At 33.6% G+C, this 18,013-nt stretch overlaps 1 protein-coding gene and 1 pseudogene across 1 annotated transcript; both read right to left on the reverse strand.

Annotated features, from left to right (window-relative positions):
• Positions 1-4,054: 4,054 nt before the first annotated feature.
• Positions 4,055-7,966, reverse strand: LOC142617010 (stromal 70 kDa heat shock-related protein, chloroplastic-like; annotated as a pseudogene).
• On the reverse strand, positions 7,918-13,946 carry LOC142617649 (stromal 70 kDa heat shock-related protein, chloroplastic-like). Its single transcript, XM_075790593.1, has 11 exons — positions 13,856-13,946; positions 13,609-13,697; positions 13,193-13,266; positions 12,999-13,098; positions 12,807-12,927; positions 12,276-12,386; positions 11,422-12,190; positions 10,957-11,334; positions 10,162-10,689; positions 9,092-9,440; positions 7,918-8,706 (listed from the first exon to the last, which is right to left on the reverse strand). Exons 9-11 carry the CDS (start codon positions 10,180-10,182, stop codon positions 8,702-8,704), a joined length of 375 nt encoding a protein of 124 aa, XP_075646708.1. The 5' UTR covers positions 10,183-10,689; positions 10,957-11,334; positions 11,422-12,190; positions 12,276-12,386; positions 12,807-12,927; positions 12,999-13,098; positions 13,193-13,266; positions 13,609-13,697; positions 13,856-13,946; the 3' UTR covers positions 7,918-8,701.
• Positions 13,947-18,013: the final 4,067 nt, after the last annotated feature.

Below are 18,013 nucleotides of genomic sequence, written 5' to 3' on the forward strand. Positions count from 1 at the left end.
TTTCCAATTCCGCCAAACATACATGATGGAAAGCAAATATATTGTACAGGATTAATTACAAGAGAAAAAAATATCAAATTTCAGCTCAAGTGGATTTTTTTTTAAAATTTTTTTTTTTTAAATTTTTAGAAAAGGCAACACATGCATTACTTTCTCACTATTTAGGTGGGGAGAGAAACAAATGGATAAAGTGATACATTAGCCTTAAGAGAGATTAATAAAGACCATACGCTCAAAATCCAATCAAGTAGGCTTGGCTTTTAGTGTGATGAATTAATTTTTGCATGGATTATCTCTCTGCAGAAATAATGTCCGCAAATAAAAGGGTTTTGAGTCTCTTATTTTGCAAATGATAATTAGTTTATATCACTTTCAAATTTTCTTTTTAAATAAATATTTTTCTAATCGAACTTTATTATGAATTAATTGATTATTCTAAAAAATTTCTTTTAATTAAAGAACATTTTTGGCTCTTAAAGTTTGGGATAGTATTTAATTTAGCCCCTTACATCTCATTTTGACTCTTCATATTTAATTTCATTTTTATATTGGCTTTGCCGTCCATTTCCACTAGTCATATGGTGACAACTATCATAATATCGGTGACCTGACTTAATAGACACCAATTATTTGATAGTAAATGGTCAGATTACTAACAGAAATAAACTGTAAGGGTAATATGAAAATGAAATTAAACATGAAGGAAGATAGCTCCAAAGTCCAAACTATCTAGTTTTGAGCTAAACTTTTTCCTAATTTTTACAACCTCTTTAACATAGCATGTTGTATTATAAAAAATAATAATAATAAAACATGTAGTGATTGATGCATAATAAAATTCCCGTCAATGGTAAATTCATACAAAAGTGATGTTGCTCTACTTATAATTTACCTCCTTAATAAGATATATTGTAAAAAGAATTGTGTCTCTAGTATTACTTGTTTAAAAGTCATAAAAGCATTAAATTAGAAGAAATATAGTCATCAAATTAAAGTGAGAAGTTTGAGAATTGAACTAACACCAAAATATCAAAAGAAACAATGAATAGATAAACCCATGGAACTCAAAAGAAGGGAAGTTTATGTCTTATTCCTCCCATTTCCATCAACAGCTCTCAAAGGCCTAGATGGCTTTTGTTGATGATAAGAAAGCTAAGGAGGAGGAATGGCCAGCAATATTGGTCCCCTCAGATCACTTTCAAATTTTAATTCAAGACGGGGAAATGAAAATAATGTAAGGTATAAAGGTCCACACGGTTTTCTCTCGATATTAAAGGGACCAATATTGCTGACTATTCTTCCTAGATTTCCTTTTATCATTAACAAAAGCCATTTTGGCATATGAGAGTTGTTGACGGAAATGGGAGGAGTAAGACATAAAAATTCCCTTCTTTTGCATTCCATGGGTTTATATTTTTTTGGAAAATTATTAGATACTCCCGGAGTACCATAAATGCATACTCTCTCCTCTCACATGAATGGTGGATCTCACTAATTAAATTCATAGTTGGATGAGGGAGTACCATGAATGGTGGTTCCCACTATGAATTTAATTAGTGAGATCCACAATTCATGTGAGATGAGGGAGTACGTATTTATGGTACTCCGGGAGTACACAATAATTTTCCAAAAAAATATAAACCCATGGAATGCAAAAGAAGGGAATTTTTATGTCTTACTCCTCCCATTTCCGTCAACAACTCTCATATGCCAAAATGACTTTTGTTAATGATAAAAGGAAATCTAGGAAGAATAGTCAGCAATATTGGTCCCTTTAATATCGAGAGAAAACCGTGTGGACCTTTATACCTTACATTATTTTCATTTCCCCGTCTTGAATTAAAATTTGAAAGTGATCTTTACCAAAATTCTTAAATTTCAGTCATCTTTACTTATATTTTCATGTGAAGATAAGGCCTTAATCCCTTTCTAAACCAGAAGAAAATTGTGTGTACTCTATTATTTTCCTGCATTATTTTTGTTTCTCCATCTTATATAAAAAATAGTCTTAAACATTGAACATGTGATGTGAACATAGGCCTTAGGCTTCTATAAAACAAAGAAAACAATGTGTACCTCCATTCTTTCCTCACATTATTTTTATTTCCCCAGCTTAAATTGTCCAAACCCACTAGATGTTTTAGTAGGCTTTGTTGGGCCAGATACATATTCCTCAACAGAAGCTCACAAAAAAAGCTCATCCAAGCTCATTCATAAATGGAGTACTGATTTTGAAAATCCCGGAGACAATGACTGAAAATTCAATGATCATTTTAAGGTATACAGAAGTACAAATTGAAATTTTTTTAAAAAAAAAAAAAAAAAGCATTGTACAAATTCATAAAATAAACCAAAACAAATGTAGATTTCTTTTTTGAAAATTTTCAGGTTTATAGTCAACATTTAAATACTTGTACAATGATTTATTTTCTCAATTATGTTCATGAATATGTATTTTTATATTTTGTTAATATCTATTAATTGATACTTGAAATGAAAGATATAAATTACAATTTTTATATTTTTTTGCTGAATAAATTACGATTTATATATAACAAGTTTGGGCTCATTTGGAATAGGAATGCTCAATCCTGGATTTCACTTTAATCCAGGAGTGACCAACATAATAATCACCAGATCATTATTTTTCAAATTTTTCTTACAAAAGAGTATATATGTTATTGTAGTTTAGCCCACTTTTTTTTTTTTTTTATAAAAGAAATAGCTAGATTAGATCTTAGAAAAATATTTTTCTTCTCTCTCATGGCTTTAGATTTTGCTTTAATGAAACTTTCTTATCAAATAGTACTGGGCATTGGATAGGTTGTGAAAGATCATGCTTCTAAGCCAAATCTATCATGTAAATGAAATGACAAAGTCTACCATTCTATTAAATAATCATATATTTAATTTTTTATTAGATTCTCTAAATATAAATTTTCCAACATGTAAACATCAAGATTTATAATTTTTTGTGTGTGTTTATATATTACATTAATTAAAGTGCAGGCCAAGTGGTTTATCTCTTTAAATTTTAAACCTTGATATATTCAAAAAGAAAAATGCTACCCTATGTATTCAAATTGTTCTCATGTCAATTGAAAAATATGTTTCAGACCCTTTTATTAAATATGTAATAAAATGATTAATTAATTATCAATTTATCTCAATTATATGATCAACAAGATAATTGTATTTTATCACAATTACATACACCAAATCATAAAGTAAGCAATATAAATAATAATAATACTGGATTTGGTGAGGGCTTGTAAAACCAAATTTTACAAATACAAACATTGTGATATATTTAAAAAATAATAATAATCCTCTTGTCATTAACTAGCCATAGAAGAGACTAAAAAAAATGAGTCATAAGACTTGTTTAAATAAGCTCATGAGTTACGTGCTCATGAGTTACGTGACTTAATACATGTGAATAATTTTATGAATAACAATATAATAGGTTGGAGAAAATTCCTTCAAAGCCTTTCGGAGGTAAACTATAATAAACTTTTTGTTGTTGTTTTTGGATAATTCTAGGTTTGGAGGAATCCAGTGCTTAGGGAGGATTAACTCCACGAACCAATGTGCTGAACGAGGCCCATCCAATCCTTCAAATTGTTGATAGGACCATTTCATTTGGCAAAGCCCACATGGCCACATTGTCTTTTCCTTACCATAAATCTCAAAGCAAACGAAAAGGTTGAATTGAAGCAAATAAGATCACAAAAAATATTGAGCTGGTAATAATAGTTACTTTCTAATAAGGACCACTAATTTAAGTAGTTCTACTGCTCATTAAAACTTGAAAGTAAGACGTTTGATGCACTTGTATGGCGCTAAAAACTTATTTCATATACACTGTTGATGCAAAATCATCATGAAAAACTAAAGATAAATAAACCTTGGTGGCACTGATTATACAAATCAACCACCTACTTGACCAAATGTAGAAATTAAAAAAAACGTACAAACTCCAATTTTTTTAGTTAATTCTTTCAAGAGGATGCCCCATAGACTACCCATTTTCAAATACAAACATTGTGAGACATTGAAAAAAGGAATCCTCTTGATATTAACTAGCCATGGAAGAGACTAAACCACCTGCCAAGTTTTATGCCTTGACTACCTACCCATTGTCTAAATCACATTCATCACTATGAAGAATTGGGCTGGCAGGAGTCATGATGTACATCATAGCTAACAAAATCACAGCCAACAAAGCCTGTACAAACTATCATATAAAAAAAACCAAGTATGCATGGTTGAAATTTTGCCCACCACCAAGTTATGTGATTTACTTGCTGTCAGTAAAATCTGCTTCAATCACATCATCACCATCAGCTGTTTTCCCAGTCGATCTTGATGACCTTGGTGCAGTAGCAGAAGCAGGATCAGCATCCGGTTGGCCAGGCTGGCTATAGATTGATTGTCCTAGTTGCATAACTTTGATTTAGTGCAGCCATTGCATTTTAATGGCTTGGGTTGATCCACCAGAGATTGCATCCTTGAGCTCTGTCACTTTAGCCTCTACTTTCTCCTTGACTGGGCCAGGAACTTTGTCTCCCAGCTCTTTAAGTTGCTTTTTAGTTTGGTACAATACTGAGTCTGCTTGGTTCTTTGCATCTATGGCATCCCTCTTTTCCTTGTCTTCCTTTGCAAACTTCTCAGCTTCTTTAACCATCTTATCCACCTGCAGTTTTTTATTTTTTTATTTTGTACATCCAAAGATGGGATTTAGGAACATAAATAAAATAGGTTTATATGTGGTAATAATAGCTTCAACAATAACAAGTAGTAGAACATCCTTTTATCATGGTTGATATGTGAAAAAGCATAGCTACTTGAAATGCTGAGATTCAGAAAGAAAAGAAAGATATAGGTTATTTGGAGAACATGGTAGCATCATTGACAGGGATAACTAATAAAATTAAATATAAGAAAAAAAGACCCCAAAGTTAAAGATCAAAAAATAAAAACAAATTAGCTTCATTTATCAACAAATTAGCATAAAAACAAGAAAAAAAAAATATCATTTTTTTGCCAACAATGGCTATGGTTCTAGGAGTATAATATATGTAACCAACAGATAGCTCTAACACAAATTTATCTTGATTTATTTGGTGTGTAGTGAATCTAGTGATGTTTATTCTTTTGAGCTATTATGAAGGTTGAGGAATAGTTATGAGGGTCCTTTTGGCATGAAAATGCAATCAAACAACTAATTAGCTATAGAATAGGTATTCCATTTTTGGGTCTATTCCTATTCACCAAACATGCAGTCAATGTGTGCACAATGCACTAGTCAAATGGGTTACTGATGATGGAGTCAAACAAGATTGTGTTTTATGGTTCTAGCACTATAATACATGTTAGCAGCATATAGCAATAATACACAAATTATTCTTGATTTACTTGGTGTTTGGTGACAAAATCTCTCATAGTTCTGCAGTTGCATTTATTGTGTATATTCAGTTATTTCTTGTGTAGTTAATTGATTATAGTCAGCTAAGATAGGTTATGCTTAGGCTATTCAAACCCACAAATTAACCACATATTGATTTCAAACTCATTTAAATAACAAATCTAATTTGAACTACAACTAGCTATCTCAAGTTTGAAAAGGTGACAACCCTCTTTATAATAATAGTTTTTAGAAACATACCTCATCACTTGGCAAGGTGCTAGCACTAGTTATGATTATATCTTGCTTCTTTCTGGTTCCCTTGTCAGTAGCGGTGACAAAAAAGATGCCCATCTCTCTCACCCTGACAGATATTAATCTCTACACAGGTCTGCCCATCTGCCGCAGTGGAAAACACCTCTGATTTGGAAGTCGGCAAAGTTGTGTTCTTTGGGATAATCTTTGTCATTACACCACCCAAAGTTTTGAGTCCTAGAGACAATGGAATGACATCCAAGAGCACAATGTAGCTAACTTCTCCAGCTAAAACACCATCCTGAAAAAAAAAATGGCCAAAAAAAATATTGATGCCTCAACAATTTATGCAATATCAATAAGTATTACAGCAGATAATATCAGAAATAGAGAGTTATAGTCATTTATTTTTCAAATAGACTAAGAAAAAAATTTAGAGCATGTTAGAATAATGGTTAAATAATTAAATTCACCATTTCTAGTAGCTTAAGCTATTAAAACAAGTAGTAATTTATCTTCATATCAGAGAGTTCAACTGCTCTACCTCCTATTAAAAAAATTTAAAAAGTCCTACATGTTAGCAACCCACTTAAGTGGTAATTTATCTCAACAAGATAAGGACAAACCTGAACTGCAGCCCCAAGAGCAACAACTTCATCAGGATTTACAGTCACATTGGGCTCTTTTCCAGTCATCTTCCTCACAAGCTCCTGAACAGCTGGGATGCGAGTAGAACCACCAGCAAGGATTACTTCATCTAAATCTTTGAAAGAAAGATTTGCATCTCTCAAGGCAGTTTCAACTGGTCCTCGTAGCCTAAGAAAAAAATGGATTTCAGTTGTAATCCACTGAACTTATGCAGGCAGATAGGTATTCATATTGGCAAAAACATACCATTTTAAATCAAAAGGCAGCAAACCCCAGTAATGGAAATCAAACACACACTAATATTTCATATGAGAATTATTCCATTTTGGAACATGCATAGAGGGCAACCACAGAGTAGCAGTTTTCAACTTACATACCTGTCTAGCAAATCTGAACATAGTTCTTCAAATTTGACCCTTGTCAGGGTGGTGTCAATGTGTTTTGGGCCATCTGCAGTGGCGGTAATAAAAAGTAAACTGTAAAAACAAAAAACTTTTCCTTAGTGATCATGCCAAAGAGGGAGATCCATATATATAAAGAAGGCATAGAAATTGTCACATACCTTATACTGGTTTGAGTCAGAGATGACAGATCCATCTTTGCTTTCTCCGCAGTCTCTGTGAGATGTTGTAGAGCTTGCTTGTCTTTCAGAAGATCTATTCCTTCATCTCTCTTAAAGTTTTGGGCAAGCCAATCAACTATTCTCTGTTTAAAATTATAGAACACAGACGTGTAATATTAGTGACGACTAACAGACCAAAAAACAAAGAATAACAAAGCTCTATCCATTTGTCTTGTTCAAACCTTGTCAAAATCATCTCCTCCTAGATGAGTGTCACCTGATGTAGAAAGTACCTCAAATACTCCATCTCCAACCTCAAGAATTGCAGATTTAAAACATAACAGACCACAACAATCATTGACTACCAATTTCCTTGTGCACCAAAAGAAAACAAGTGAAAAATCACATCTGATGAGTATTAGTGTGCTATTTTTAGAAAACTATAGTCCATATTTTCATAATTCTAGTAAAACTATCTCTTATACATGCTGTTTAATTGAATTAAAGGACCGGGATTCAATAGCAATGGTAACAAAAAGGTAAAAGTAGTGAAAGGGCATAGTGTTCAAATGATTGTGTGCTACCTAACTACTATTGTGTTAAATCAAAAACCTTTTAAGAGATCAGATGTTTCAAAATCACAAGGTCCAGGTCACTCTTTTAATCTATAAAACTGCCTTTGGAAGATTGAATCTCAGGAATCACAAAATACATGTTCACTGAATGCTCATTGACACATGTATGGATTGTCACATTACCACCTTGTGCTTGTTGATTTGTTTCATATGTATTCCTAAGAGGCTAAGACTTTCCTCAATTCTTTTTTGGCAATCTCCCCCAACATAATACCTTAATATAATACTTAAAATTACAGTTGGGGAGCAGATGCCAATGCAGCAAGATAGGTAAAACCTTTTATAACACTGTAAATAGAGCTTCCAAACTGCAGCTGAAAGAACAATATCTGAACCTGAGCTATATTTCATGCAACAGTATAATCCCACAAACTAGAAAAAATGACTATGCCTTGTAAAGATTGGCCAACATTTATCTAAAGACAATGACACCAAGAAGTTCCTGAACAAGAAATCCATTTCAGAAATTTCTCCTCAAAAAAAAAAAAAAAAAGCTTGATTTCAAATTACGTTAAAGGGCATAGCAAAATCAATTAAAACATTCAAATCATTGCCCAAAAATCCCAAAATGCTATTGAGAGAAGTCCTGACTCAATTCATGAGAAAATTTGAGGCATGCTGATTATTTCTGATTGGTCCTGGTCTTTTTTTTGCAATTTGGTTGTGTCAGAAATATATATATGTGTGTGTGTGTGTGTGTAATTTGTAGAGAATGACAGAAGCTTTAATTTGTTCTTTTGCTAACAGCCAAGCTGCTAGTTGCTCTTTATCAACAATAAGTCCCAAGGGGCTCATTCTATTTTTGTAAGTCCCAAATGGTCAATGCACCCATTAAGTTGAACTAGATTGAGGAACCCAATGTACAACACCAAAGGAGCTGTACCTAAGTTTTATGGAATAGTTTGCAGCAAAGCTGCTAGTTCTCTATAATCTGCCCTGAAGAATTCCTCTGGTTTGGATAAAGATCTTATCATCCCCCAAAGAACAAATGAATAAAGATAGTGAATGAGAGGAAATCTGTCATTATTAACCTATAGTCAAGCATGTAAGTTATCAACAAAGCATCCATATTATCTAATACCTAAGACACCTAGGAATAGATACAAGAATACAAGGAACACTAGAATGTTGAGGAATCACTCACACATGTAGTCATCTCATTTGTGTTATTGCATACCCCCAGCTCTCAGATAGTCAAGCTGGGAAGAATTTCAAACATTAATATTTGTCAAACTCACTAAATTATAACACATTGAATGAGTGACTTGTAACTTGTAAACCTCCAATTTAACAGACATTTGAGGCAATGACCAAAACTAATACATAGGGGATAACCCACAAGATTCTACTTCGCATATGCAAATGGAACAGCCTGACTACAATTCACAAGGATAATTCTCTATAAAATAAGTAAAAACAAACATATGAGGTGGATTAGCCGGAGAAAAGGAAAAAACTCTATGAACTTTGCCTTACTCCTCTCATAAAAATGGCTATGGGTGAGATTTTTCAATTGGGTGTGCATGGAACTTACCAATAACAAAGAAAAATCCAATAAGAGGAGTAACAAAGCAATTGGCATACCTGAAACGTCAAAAGTACCACCTCCAAGGTCAAAAACCAGGATGGCCTCATTGTTTTTCTTCTCAAACCCATAAGCAAGCGAAGCAGCAGTAGGTTCATTGATTATTCGCAGGACGTCTAACCCTGCAATGCGACCTGCATCTTTCGTAGCTGTCCTCTGCGAATCATTGAAGTACGCCGGCACTGTGATCACTGCTTTACTCACCCCATCATTCAGAAACTTGGATGCATCCTCCACAAGCTTCCTCAATACCTGTGCAGAAATCTCCTCAGCTGCAAATCGCTTGCCTATGGCCGGACACTTGAGCTTCACATTGCCATTTTCATCCCTCACGACCTTGTAGGACACCTATGTTGGAATATTGGAATGAGGCTTAAATGATTAAATTCACACTAGTTTATCATAGTATCAAACAATTGATCCAAAAATCCTACCTCTAATTAGTCAACTACTAGTTAAAATATTATAAAGATTAACAATTTAAGCTTTTGCAATAAGTAATAGTTTCTCATGATATAAGACATCAGATGATCCAAATTCAAATTATCTCCAACAAACTAATAATTAAATGATTTTATTAAACATTTTCTATCGTGATATCTGAACATGTGATAGCATACCAATGGTTATAAGAATATAAAATTATCAAAATTTACCATTTAAGTGATAGTTTATTATGATTGCATAACAAGTAACATCTAATCCAAATTCAAATCCTATCTATAATCTACTAGTATTTAAATGATTAAATTTATAGTCATTTATAATAATAATATATGTTTTATTCAACAAAAAAAAAAACCCATTCAAGATTAATCTAAAAATTGGGGTTTTGATCAAACAATACCAGAACCTGTCATGGTATCCAACAAAGCAATCCTAAGTTCCTATCTCCAAATAGCATACAAATAGTTAAAAGATCATTGAAATTCACAGTTCAAGCTCTTGTGAGCACTAATCCAAATACAAATGCTGTCTCTAATCTACAAATTCTGCCTCCAATTTACAAATGGTCAAGTTAAAATACTAACTTTGCAGTAAAAACTTATAAGAAAAGTGATAAATTTACCAATCTGTTTGGCCTCCTCATCAACTTCAGACATTTTCCTCTCAATAAAGCTTTTCACAGAAAATAAAGTGTTCTCAGGATTCACCACAGCTTGTCTCTAAGCAATTTGCCCCACAAGCTTATCACCATTCTTAGTGTACGCCACAACAGATGGTGTTGTTCTCTGCCTCTCAGCATTAGTCACAATTGTTGGCTTCCATGATTGCCACTGCACTGTTAGTTGTTCCCAACTCAATGCCGACCACTTTCTCACACACCACCACATTGCTGTTCCCATTTCTCCTCCTCCTTCTACTACTACAACTAGTCCACTTCGTTTTTGGTTGCTGACCCAAGAACAAGTTTCTCACCCTAATAGACATTAATCTTTTCACTGGTCTGTCCATCTAATGCGGTGGAGAACAACTCTGATTTGGAAGTTGGTGAAGTTGTGTTCCTTGGGATAATCTTTCTCATTACATCACCCAAAGTTTCAAGTCCTACTGCGGTGAGCCCTGATATCCTTTCATTTTGTGTTTCCAATTCATTCTATATCCAATTTCAAAAGTGAAAAGAGTAAAAAACATTACAATTTGAGTTACTAAAAAGGATAAGGATTATTAATTAACATTTTTGCGTTATATATATATATGAAAACATTACGATTTGAGTAAAGTAAGGCCAACCCTCCCCTTTTTGTTGTTGACTTTGGAATATTTATTAGACTTTTTTGTTTGATTTGGAAGCAAATTGATTAACTCAAGCACCACAGTGTTGATAAGCACAAATTGGAAATCCCAATGGGAGTAGAATTACCTCATCTATATCTTTGAAGTAAAGCTTTGCATCTCTTAAGGATGTTTCAACTGGTGCCCAAAGCATATGAGAAAGTTCGTTGCAGTTGAAATTTAGTGAACTTAAGCAGGCAAGTAGACTCCCAGATGACAGAAAAAGAGAGCTCAAAATCAAAAGAAAGAAAACTGAAGTGAGAGAGATAAAACAAATATAGTGATATTACATATGAGAGTTATTCTATTTCTGAACATGCATAGTGTGAAACCATATAGTAATAATTTATATTGTTAAAAGGCTTACCTGTCTAACAAATCTGAACACAATTCTTCAAGTTTGACACTAGTCAGCGTGGTGTCAATGTGTTTTGGGATTTTCGCAATGGCAATAATGAAAGGTAAACTGGAAAGGCAAATGTTTTTTCTCTGTGAGTATGGGAAAGAGAGATATATCAACTTAAACAAAGAAGGCATAGAAAAAGCCACATACCTAATATTGGTCAGAGTTAGAGATGACCGCTCCATCTTTGCTTTCTAGTAGTCTCTGTGAGATGTTGTAGAGCTTGCCTATCATATAGAATATCTACGCCTCAACTATTCTGTATTAAAAATTATAGAACATAAGGGACTAAGGGTGTAATTTATTAACAACTAACTATAACTCAGAAAATAAAGAATATAAGCTAAAAATGTACTCATTTCTCTTGTTCCAACCTTGTCAAAATCATCACAGAAGTACATAACGTTCATTACCTATTCTCTATATATTAACATGCTCACAACTAAGGATTGTTCAAATTTGATTATGATCAAACATAAGATTTGATTATAGACAAATCTAACAGAGTACCTTAGCCACGTCAGCTTCTCAAATCCTGAAACTATCCAAGCGATACAATCCATCATCAGATTTCCACATAAATTTCTTCAAATTATCTGCTTCTTCTAGATAATCCTTTGCAAGATGCTATAAAATATTTCTCATGATAGTTCTTGTAATTAAGTTCATATGGATGCTTAAAGTACTGTTATGTATACAGGTAAAAGAGTTACAATTTGAAAAGCATTAAAAAAAACTTCATCACAGCCTGGTTTTGTTATTGAAACAACTAAACTAAGATAAATGTTTGCAATAAGCTTAGGTTTCACAGAGGGTAGTTGAAACGTCCAAGAACCAGTCACCCTAAAATGGAACTTTAACTGAAGATAGGTAGTACTCTTGTTGCTAACACCAAGCTACAGTCTTCATCCGATTCAACCTATCAAAAACAGAGAGGAAAATAATACTATTTCTACCATCTTGCAATCCAATTTCCAATAATTCAAAACAAATGAACCATTTACCCTTATCTTTGAGATAAGATATATAAAGATCGGAGTGAGATATGCACCACTTTATCTTCTTGTAGTTGCAGTAAATTCACTAAAAACCGTCTGTTTCCAAATTCAAAGTTCCTACATACAGAATTCAACAACTGATAAATTCACTAAACCTGAAACAAAAAGGAAGAATAAGGAGAGCCAGTGGTAAATTCAAAGCGAACTTAGAAAGGAGATGCATGAATATAAGAAAATAGTGGCGTTAAATCCCTCTGAATCAACTGACCAGATCTCAAGATTTTTTTTTTTCTCAAATATATTGGGGTTATGAAGCATCTGCCTAAGTGAAAAACAATTTTTCCCCCTCCTAGTTCCCAGATAACAATGTAATGAAATAAAACTAAATAAAATTTATAGTTATACTATAGAGAACAACTTGATTTTTATTATTCATTTCATGATTCATACGGTTACAGAGTAAAGTGAGTTACAGACTAAACTGACAATCATGACCAACCTGTTTTAATTAAGAAATAAATATAGTGAAATAATTACCTGTTTAGGTTTGAAAATTTCAATAGCTTCACTAAGAAATCAGCTGTGCGCATAATAAATCCATTCTTGAAAAGGAACAGCTCTCTGTTAACACCTTGTTGTGATCTTTATCCATGCCAAACTGCCAGATAAAAGTTTGAGAACATACAAAAATAAAATTATAAATGAAAGGAAAAAAAACAAAAGATTTACCGCTGATTTTTTTCATTTGAGTCTTACATAATTGCAGTATCGACTCCCTTTGGAGATCACAAACTCTGGTCTGTTTTTATATTCCCAGCTTTTCCATATTCTACACACAAATTATACTTCTAATTGAAGGAAAACAAGAGGAATTTGGATAATTTATTAACAAAGAAAGCTGAAATTAAAGGAGATGTATGGACCTGTAGTATATCCTTCTGAAAAACATTCAATTTAGGACGCAATCAGTCTTGGACCATTCCCCAACAATTTCTGCCTGGAATCATTCCAAAATAGTGAGGAAAAGAAAATAAAACAAAGTTTCTAATATTATGTTTTATGTCAGTTTGGTTTACAAAAAAAAGAACTATCCAATTCATGTGGGAATTCAATTGGTAACTCTATATTTTTATTTTATTGATCCTATCTTTGTATCCAAATATTGTGCATAAATTAAAATCTATAACAGCACTTCTGCAAGTCCAAGCTATGTTATCATTGTATAGTGAACAAAAATCAGACATAATGTAAGAACCCAAAAACCACATTGGATATTGTTGTTTGTTGATTAAAATAGGTAGTAATAATAAAGTGTTAAAGCTAACAAAATAACAAATACCTGAATATAAAACAGCTTCCTAGTGGGTAGTTGTCAATAATGATCATTAACCAGAATGTTATCGGATTTAACAAGTGCCAGATATTACTCTGTTTATTCAAAATCAAGAACCCAAACAAAGAAGTGTCATTTTGTAGTTTATATAAAGGCAGAAATCATTCGAATGAACAAACAAATGAGAATCATATCTAGAATGAAATTTGTATGCAAAGGGAAAAGAGAGTGAAACAAAAAACAAGATAATCACCTAAGCCGTGGACTCGTTGCACTTGTTCCTAAGGTTCTGAACATGCCCAGATATTTACAACTCCGTTTGTTCTGCGCTTCCAATTAATTCTACATCAAAAATCAAAGAAAATTATAGTAATAATATTTAACAAGAAATCCTATAAGTCTTTGCAGTTAAGCTGTTCCAAAATAAATAAATAAAAGTCTTTGATTTTTTATTACCAGAAAACCTAAACAAATTACCCAAAATACCAATTCAATTATACCAGGGCTGGATATATATAATATTTTTTCTATAAAGAATAGATTTCGAAAAAGTGTCTGATTTTAATTAATTATATAGAAATCAATGTAACATAGAGAATATAATTGTAAAAAGCTCAGTTTCTTTTGAAAGCATAGAATGCGTACCAAGTGAAAGAGGGGAGTAGCCCTTGCAGAAGACGAGGTAGAGCCATTTGCTACTGTGGTCTCATCCAAACCATTTGATTTCCAAATTAGGGAAATCCTTATCGATTTTATTTTTGTATTTTTCCTTTAACTGAGGACAATCAATAATTTCCAGTTCTTGTAAAGACTTGAGAAAACCATCATCAGGTAGTGTTGTGAGATTGGGACATGCCCAAATGGAAAGCCTTTCAAGTGAGATTGGATTCCTAATTGATTCGGGGAAAGTAATCAAATTGGGAAAGGTTGCAATACTCAGTGCCCGTAAAGAAGTGAGACAACTAATCTCAAGAAGTGATGTCAGATTAGGCTCGCATCTTTCAATAAAAAGATATTCAAGTGAGGTGAGCTCCGACAAAGTCATTAAATTGGGACAGTTTTCAATGGTGAGGTCTTTTAGGGTGGAAATACATTGAAGACCCACAGGTAGAGACTTCAGTTTCGGAATGCCACTGAAACGTAAATCACGGAGGCAAATGAGGCATCACCATTCCATGCCATCATCATGCAAGTCTCTTAATGGATCGAACTCCTCGCAATCGTTAATTGATAGCAAACAGAGGGAGGTGAGATAACGCACCGCTACAGACATAGATGTTACTTTAGGCCAATACCTAATATGTAGTTCCTTGAGAGAATATAGTGCCCACTCAGCCGGAAGAGAGAGGATATTTGCAGAAAAACATTGGTGAGGGAAAGAAAGTAATAAGTTGACATGCTGGAGGAAGAATATTAGAAACTAGCATCTCGAGCTTTAAAGGGTCGATTTCAATCTAAATATCGAGTTTCAAACACTCGAATTCCGCTGGGTGATTTGGGAAGTATTTGCCAGATAGATCTCAAGTCTCTAAGACTCGATTTTGGTACCTGAAGACGAACACGAACGACGAAGAACGGAGAATAGAGGAAACAGAGAAGAGAGGAAGAACTGAAGAGGAGAACAGAGGAAGAACGCAGACGTTGGAGCCCCGATTTGGTCGATTGAAGGAAGAATGCCGGTCGATTGAACGCTGGAGCTCCGATCTGAAGAGGAACAATGTGCAGTGTCGACGATTTGATGAAGAACAGAGAACAGAGGAAGAACTGAAGCGGAGAACAGAGGAAGAACAAAGAACGTCGGAGCTCCAATCTGGTCGATTGAACGAAGAAAGCTTGTTGATTGAACGCTGGAGCTCCAATCTAAAGAGGAACGATTTGCAGTGTCGAAGAACGAAGGAGAACAACGTTGGGTCAGAAAAGCTTGAGGAAGAAGAAGGAAAATCGGATGGTGAAACTCGAGTCTTAAAAACTCGAGTTCCACGTGGTTCCACATGGATTTTTCTTCCACATCAGCTACCATCACTTACAAATCGAGATTTAAAAACTCGAGTTTTATCTTGGAACTCGAGTTTTAGACACTTGAGATGCTAGTTTTCAACATTGTTTTGAAACGTGATAACTAACTAAATTTTTTAATATTTAATGTTATTTTAAAAAAAAATTCCATGTTCTGGGCAACATTGTCTGAGGTCTTTTGTATTCTAATCTGAATTTTCCTGCTGTTTGAGGACATTGCATCTTGCGGGATGTAAATGGGGTTAAGAGCTCCCTAAAATCAATAGCGTTTACAGACACTTATATCACTTGTTATACATGAAAGATTAGCTTCCTCTCTCGTCCTCTCCCTGCTTACTAGCTCAAAAATGGCAAGAGTTTTAAAATGAACGTTTCAATGCAAAATGTAATAAAAACTTTAGCCTTTTTAATTGTATAATTCTAGTCATGAAAAATATATGAATGGAGATTAAACTCTTGAGTCTTGATAAATGTATAATTTAGGCAAAAATATTATTTTCGGCTTGAAATATAATCTAGCTAGGATTCTACATTTCAAATTTGCCCATAAAATTTATAATGTCCCTCATCAATCTGTTTTGGTTATGTTTTCCATCTGTCTGTTGAACGAAATGCATAGCTTGGGAATCAAAATAGAAACCAGACAATTTTTTTAGAAATGAAAACTTTATCTTTGTAATATGATTTTTTTAAAACATGTAAAAGAAATTAACAAGATTTCACGAAAACACCAGATGTAGAACATTTTAACTCTGTGGACAGAAATAAAACCTTTTAAATCTTCAGAATGAGAATCAAAGTAGAAAGTGAGATAATCAATTAAAACCTCCAGGTGCCATTGGTTTACAGGCTGCTTCCTTACATAGAAATCTTGAGTTGATTAGAACTGAGAAGGTGACAAGTGCATATGCAATAGTCGCAAAAGACTTGAAATGTACTTGTTTGTGCCTTCAAAATGCTATCAATTTGTAGTTTCACAATTCGATCTTATTAGCCCAATCTATTATACATAAAAAATAAAAAATAAAAAACTTTAACTAAGGCTGCTTTAAGATATTACACTTTAATTAACATTGTTTTGAAAGCTATACTATAGGCCAAATATTACAAATACAAACCTTGTGAAATATTTGAAAGTTAGAATCCTCTTGACCTTAATATCCGACGCTGTTGTGAAACAATGTATAACTTGCTGCAATTTGCCGAAACCATTTAGGCAACATCACTCATGCATGGACTAAGAACCTAGGATCGATGTAAAAGGTGATCCTTTTTGGGCTGAAGCCGAAGCGACACTCTTGTTTGTTTCTAGTGCATTATATGCTGGTTTGGGGTTTGGATTTTGGACTACATCATTTTTGTTGAAGGCAACACCCTAAATGTTTTTGGATCCATTCAAAATTATCCATTCAAAATGTTATTGGATCCATTCATATTATTCAGCAAAACATACACACACACACACACACACACACACACACACACACACACACATACATACATACATACTAGCCATAGAAGAGACTAAACTGTCTGCCAACTTTCATGCCATTAACAATTAACCATTCTCTAAATCAAATTGAAAATATACACACCATAACCATACTTTGCAAAATCACAAGCAACATAGGCTGTACAAACTAACATAGAAATTACAAAAGTGTGCATGGTCAGAATAGAAATTCTATGAGTTACTCGCTATCAGTAAAATCTGCATTGATTAGATTATCACCATTTGGTTGTTTTTCCGTTTAATCTAAATGACCCAAGTGTAGTGCCAGAAGCTACCCAACACTGAGTTGGCTAGACTGGCTATAGATTGACTATTGCGGGAAAGGTTATCCGGATAGCACTCCCACATAAGATTTATTTATAAAAATATTATGCTTTTAGAAAGATCTCACACACAAATATTATGAAGGAAAAAAAAATCCCTAAAGAAAAATAGCCAACCACAAATAAGAGAGAACACTAAAGATTTACATGGTTCGGCCTTTCGCCTGCATCCATGGGCGACGACAAGGAAAAAGTTTCACTAACAAATATGGAGAATACAAAGGTGGTGTAGAATCACTCTCACAAACCCAAACCCCATTACACCCAAATAACTCTATATCACAGAGTTCTCTCTCAACTCTTAATATGACTCAAGGCTAAACAATAGTTGTTGTCCATGCAAAGAGGTCAATCCGAAAAAAGCTAACAGACAACCCAATTCAAAGTCACATGATTCACATCAACATTGACTATCCCAGTTACATAATTAGTTGATTCAGGACAGCCATTGCATCATTAATGGCTTGGGTAGATCCACCAAAATGGCATCCTTGACATCATTATTCACTTTAGCCTCTACATTCTCCTTGTCTAGCTAGGAACATTGTCTCCTAGCTCT

The sequence above is a fragment of the Castanea sativa genome, chromosome 11, assembly GCF_040712315.1.
Source record: "Castanea sativa cultivar Marrone di Chiusa Pesio chromosome 11, ASM4071231v1".
In the NCBI taxonomy this organism is placed as follows: Eukaryota; Viridiplantae; Streptophyta; class Magnoliopsida; order Fagales; family Fagaceae; genus Castanea; species Castanea sativa.

Bases quoted from the DNA above. Each gene is read 5' to 3' on its own strand.
- LOC142617649 (XM_075790593.1), bottom strand. From the start codon at position 10,182: ATGAGGAGGCCAAACAGATTG. The intron at 9,441-10,161 runs GTAAATTTATCA...ATTCCAACATAG, and splicing joins TGAGGAGGCCAAACAGATTG to GTGTCCTACAAGGTCGTGAG.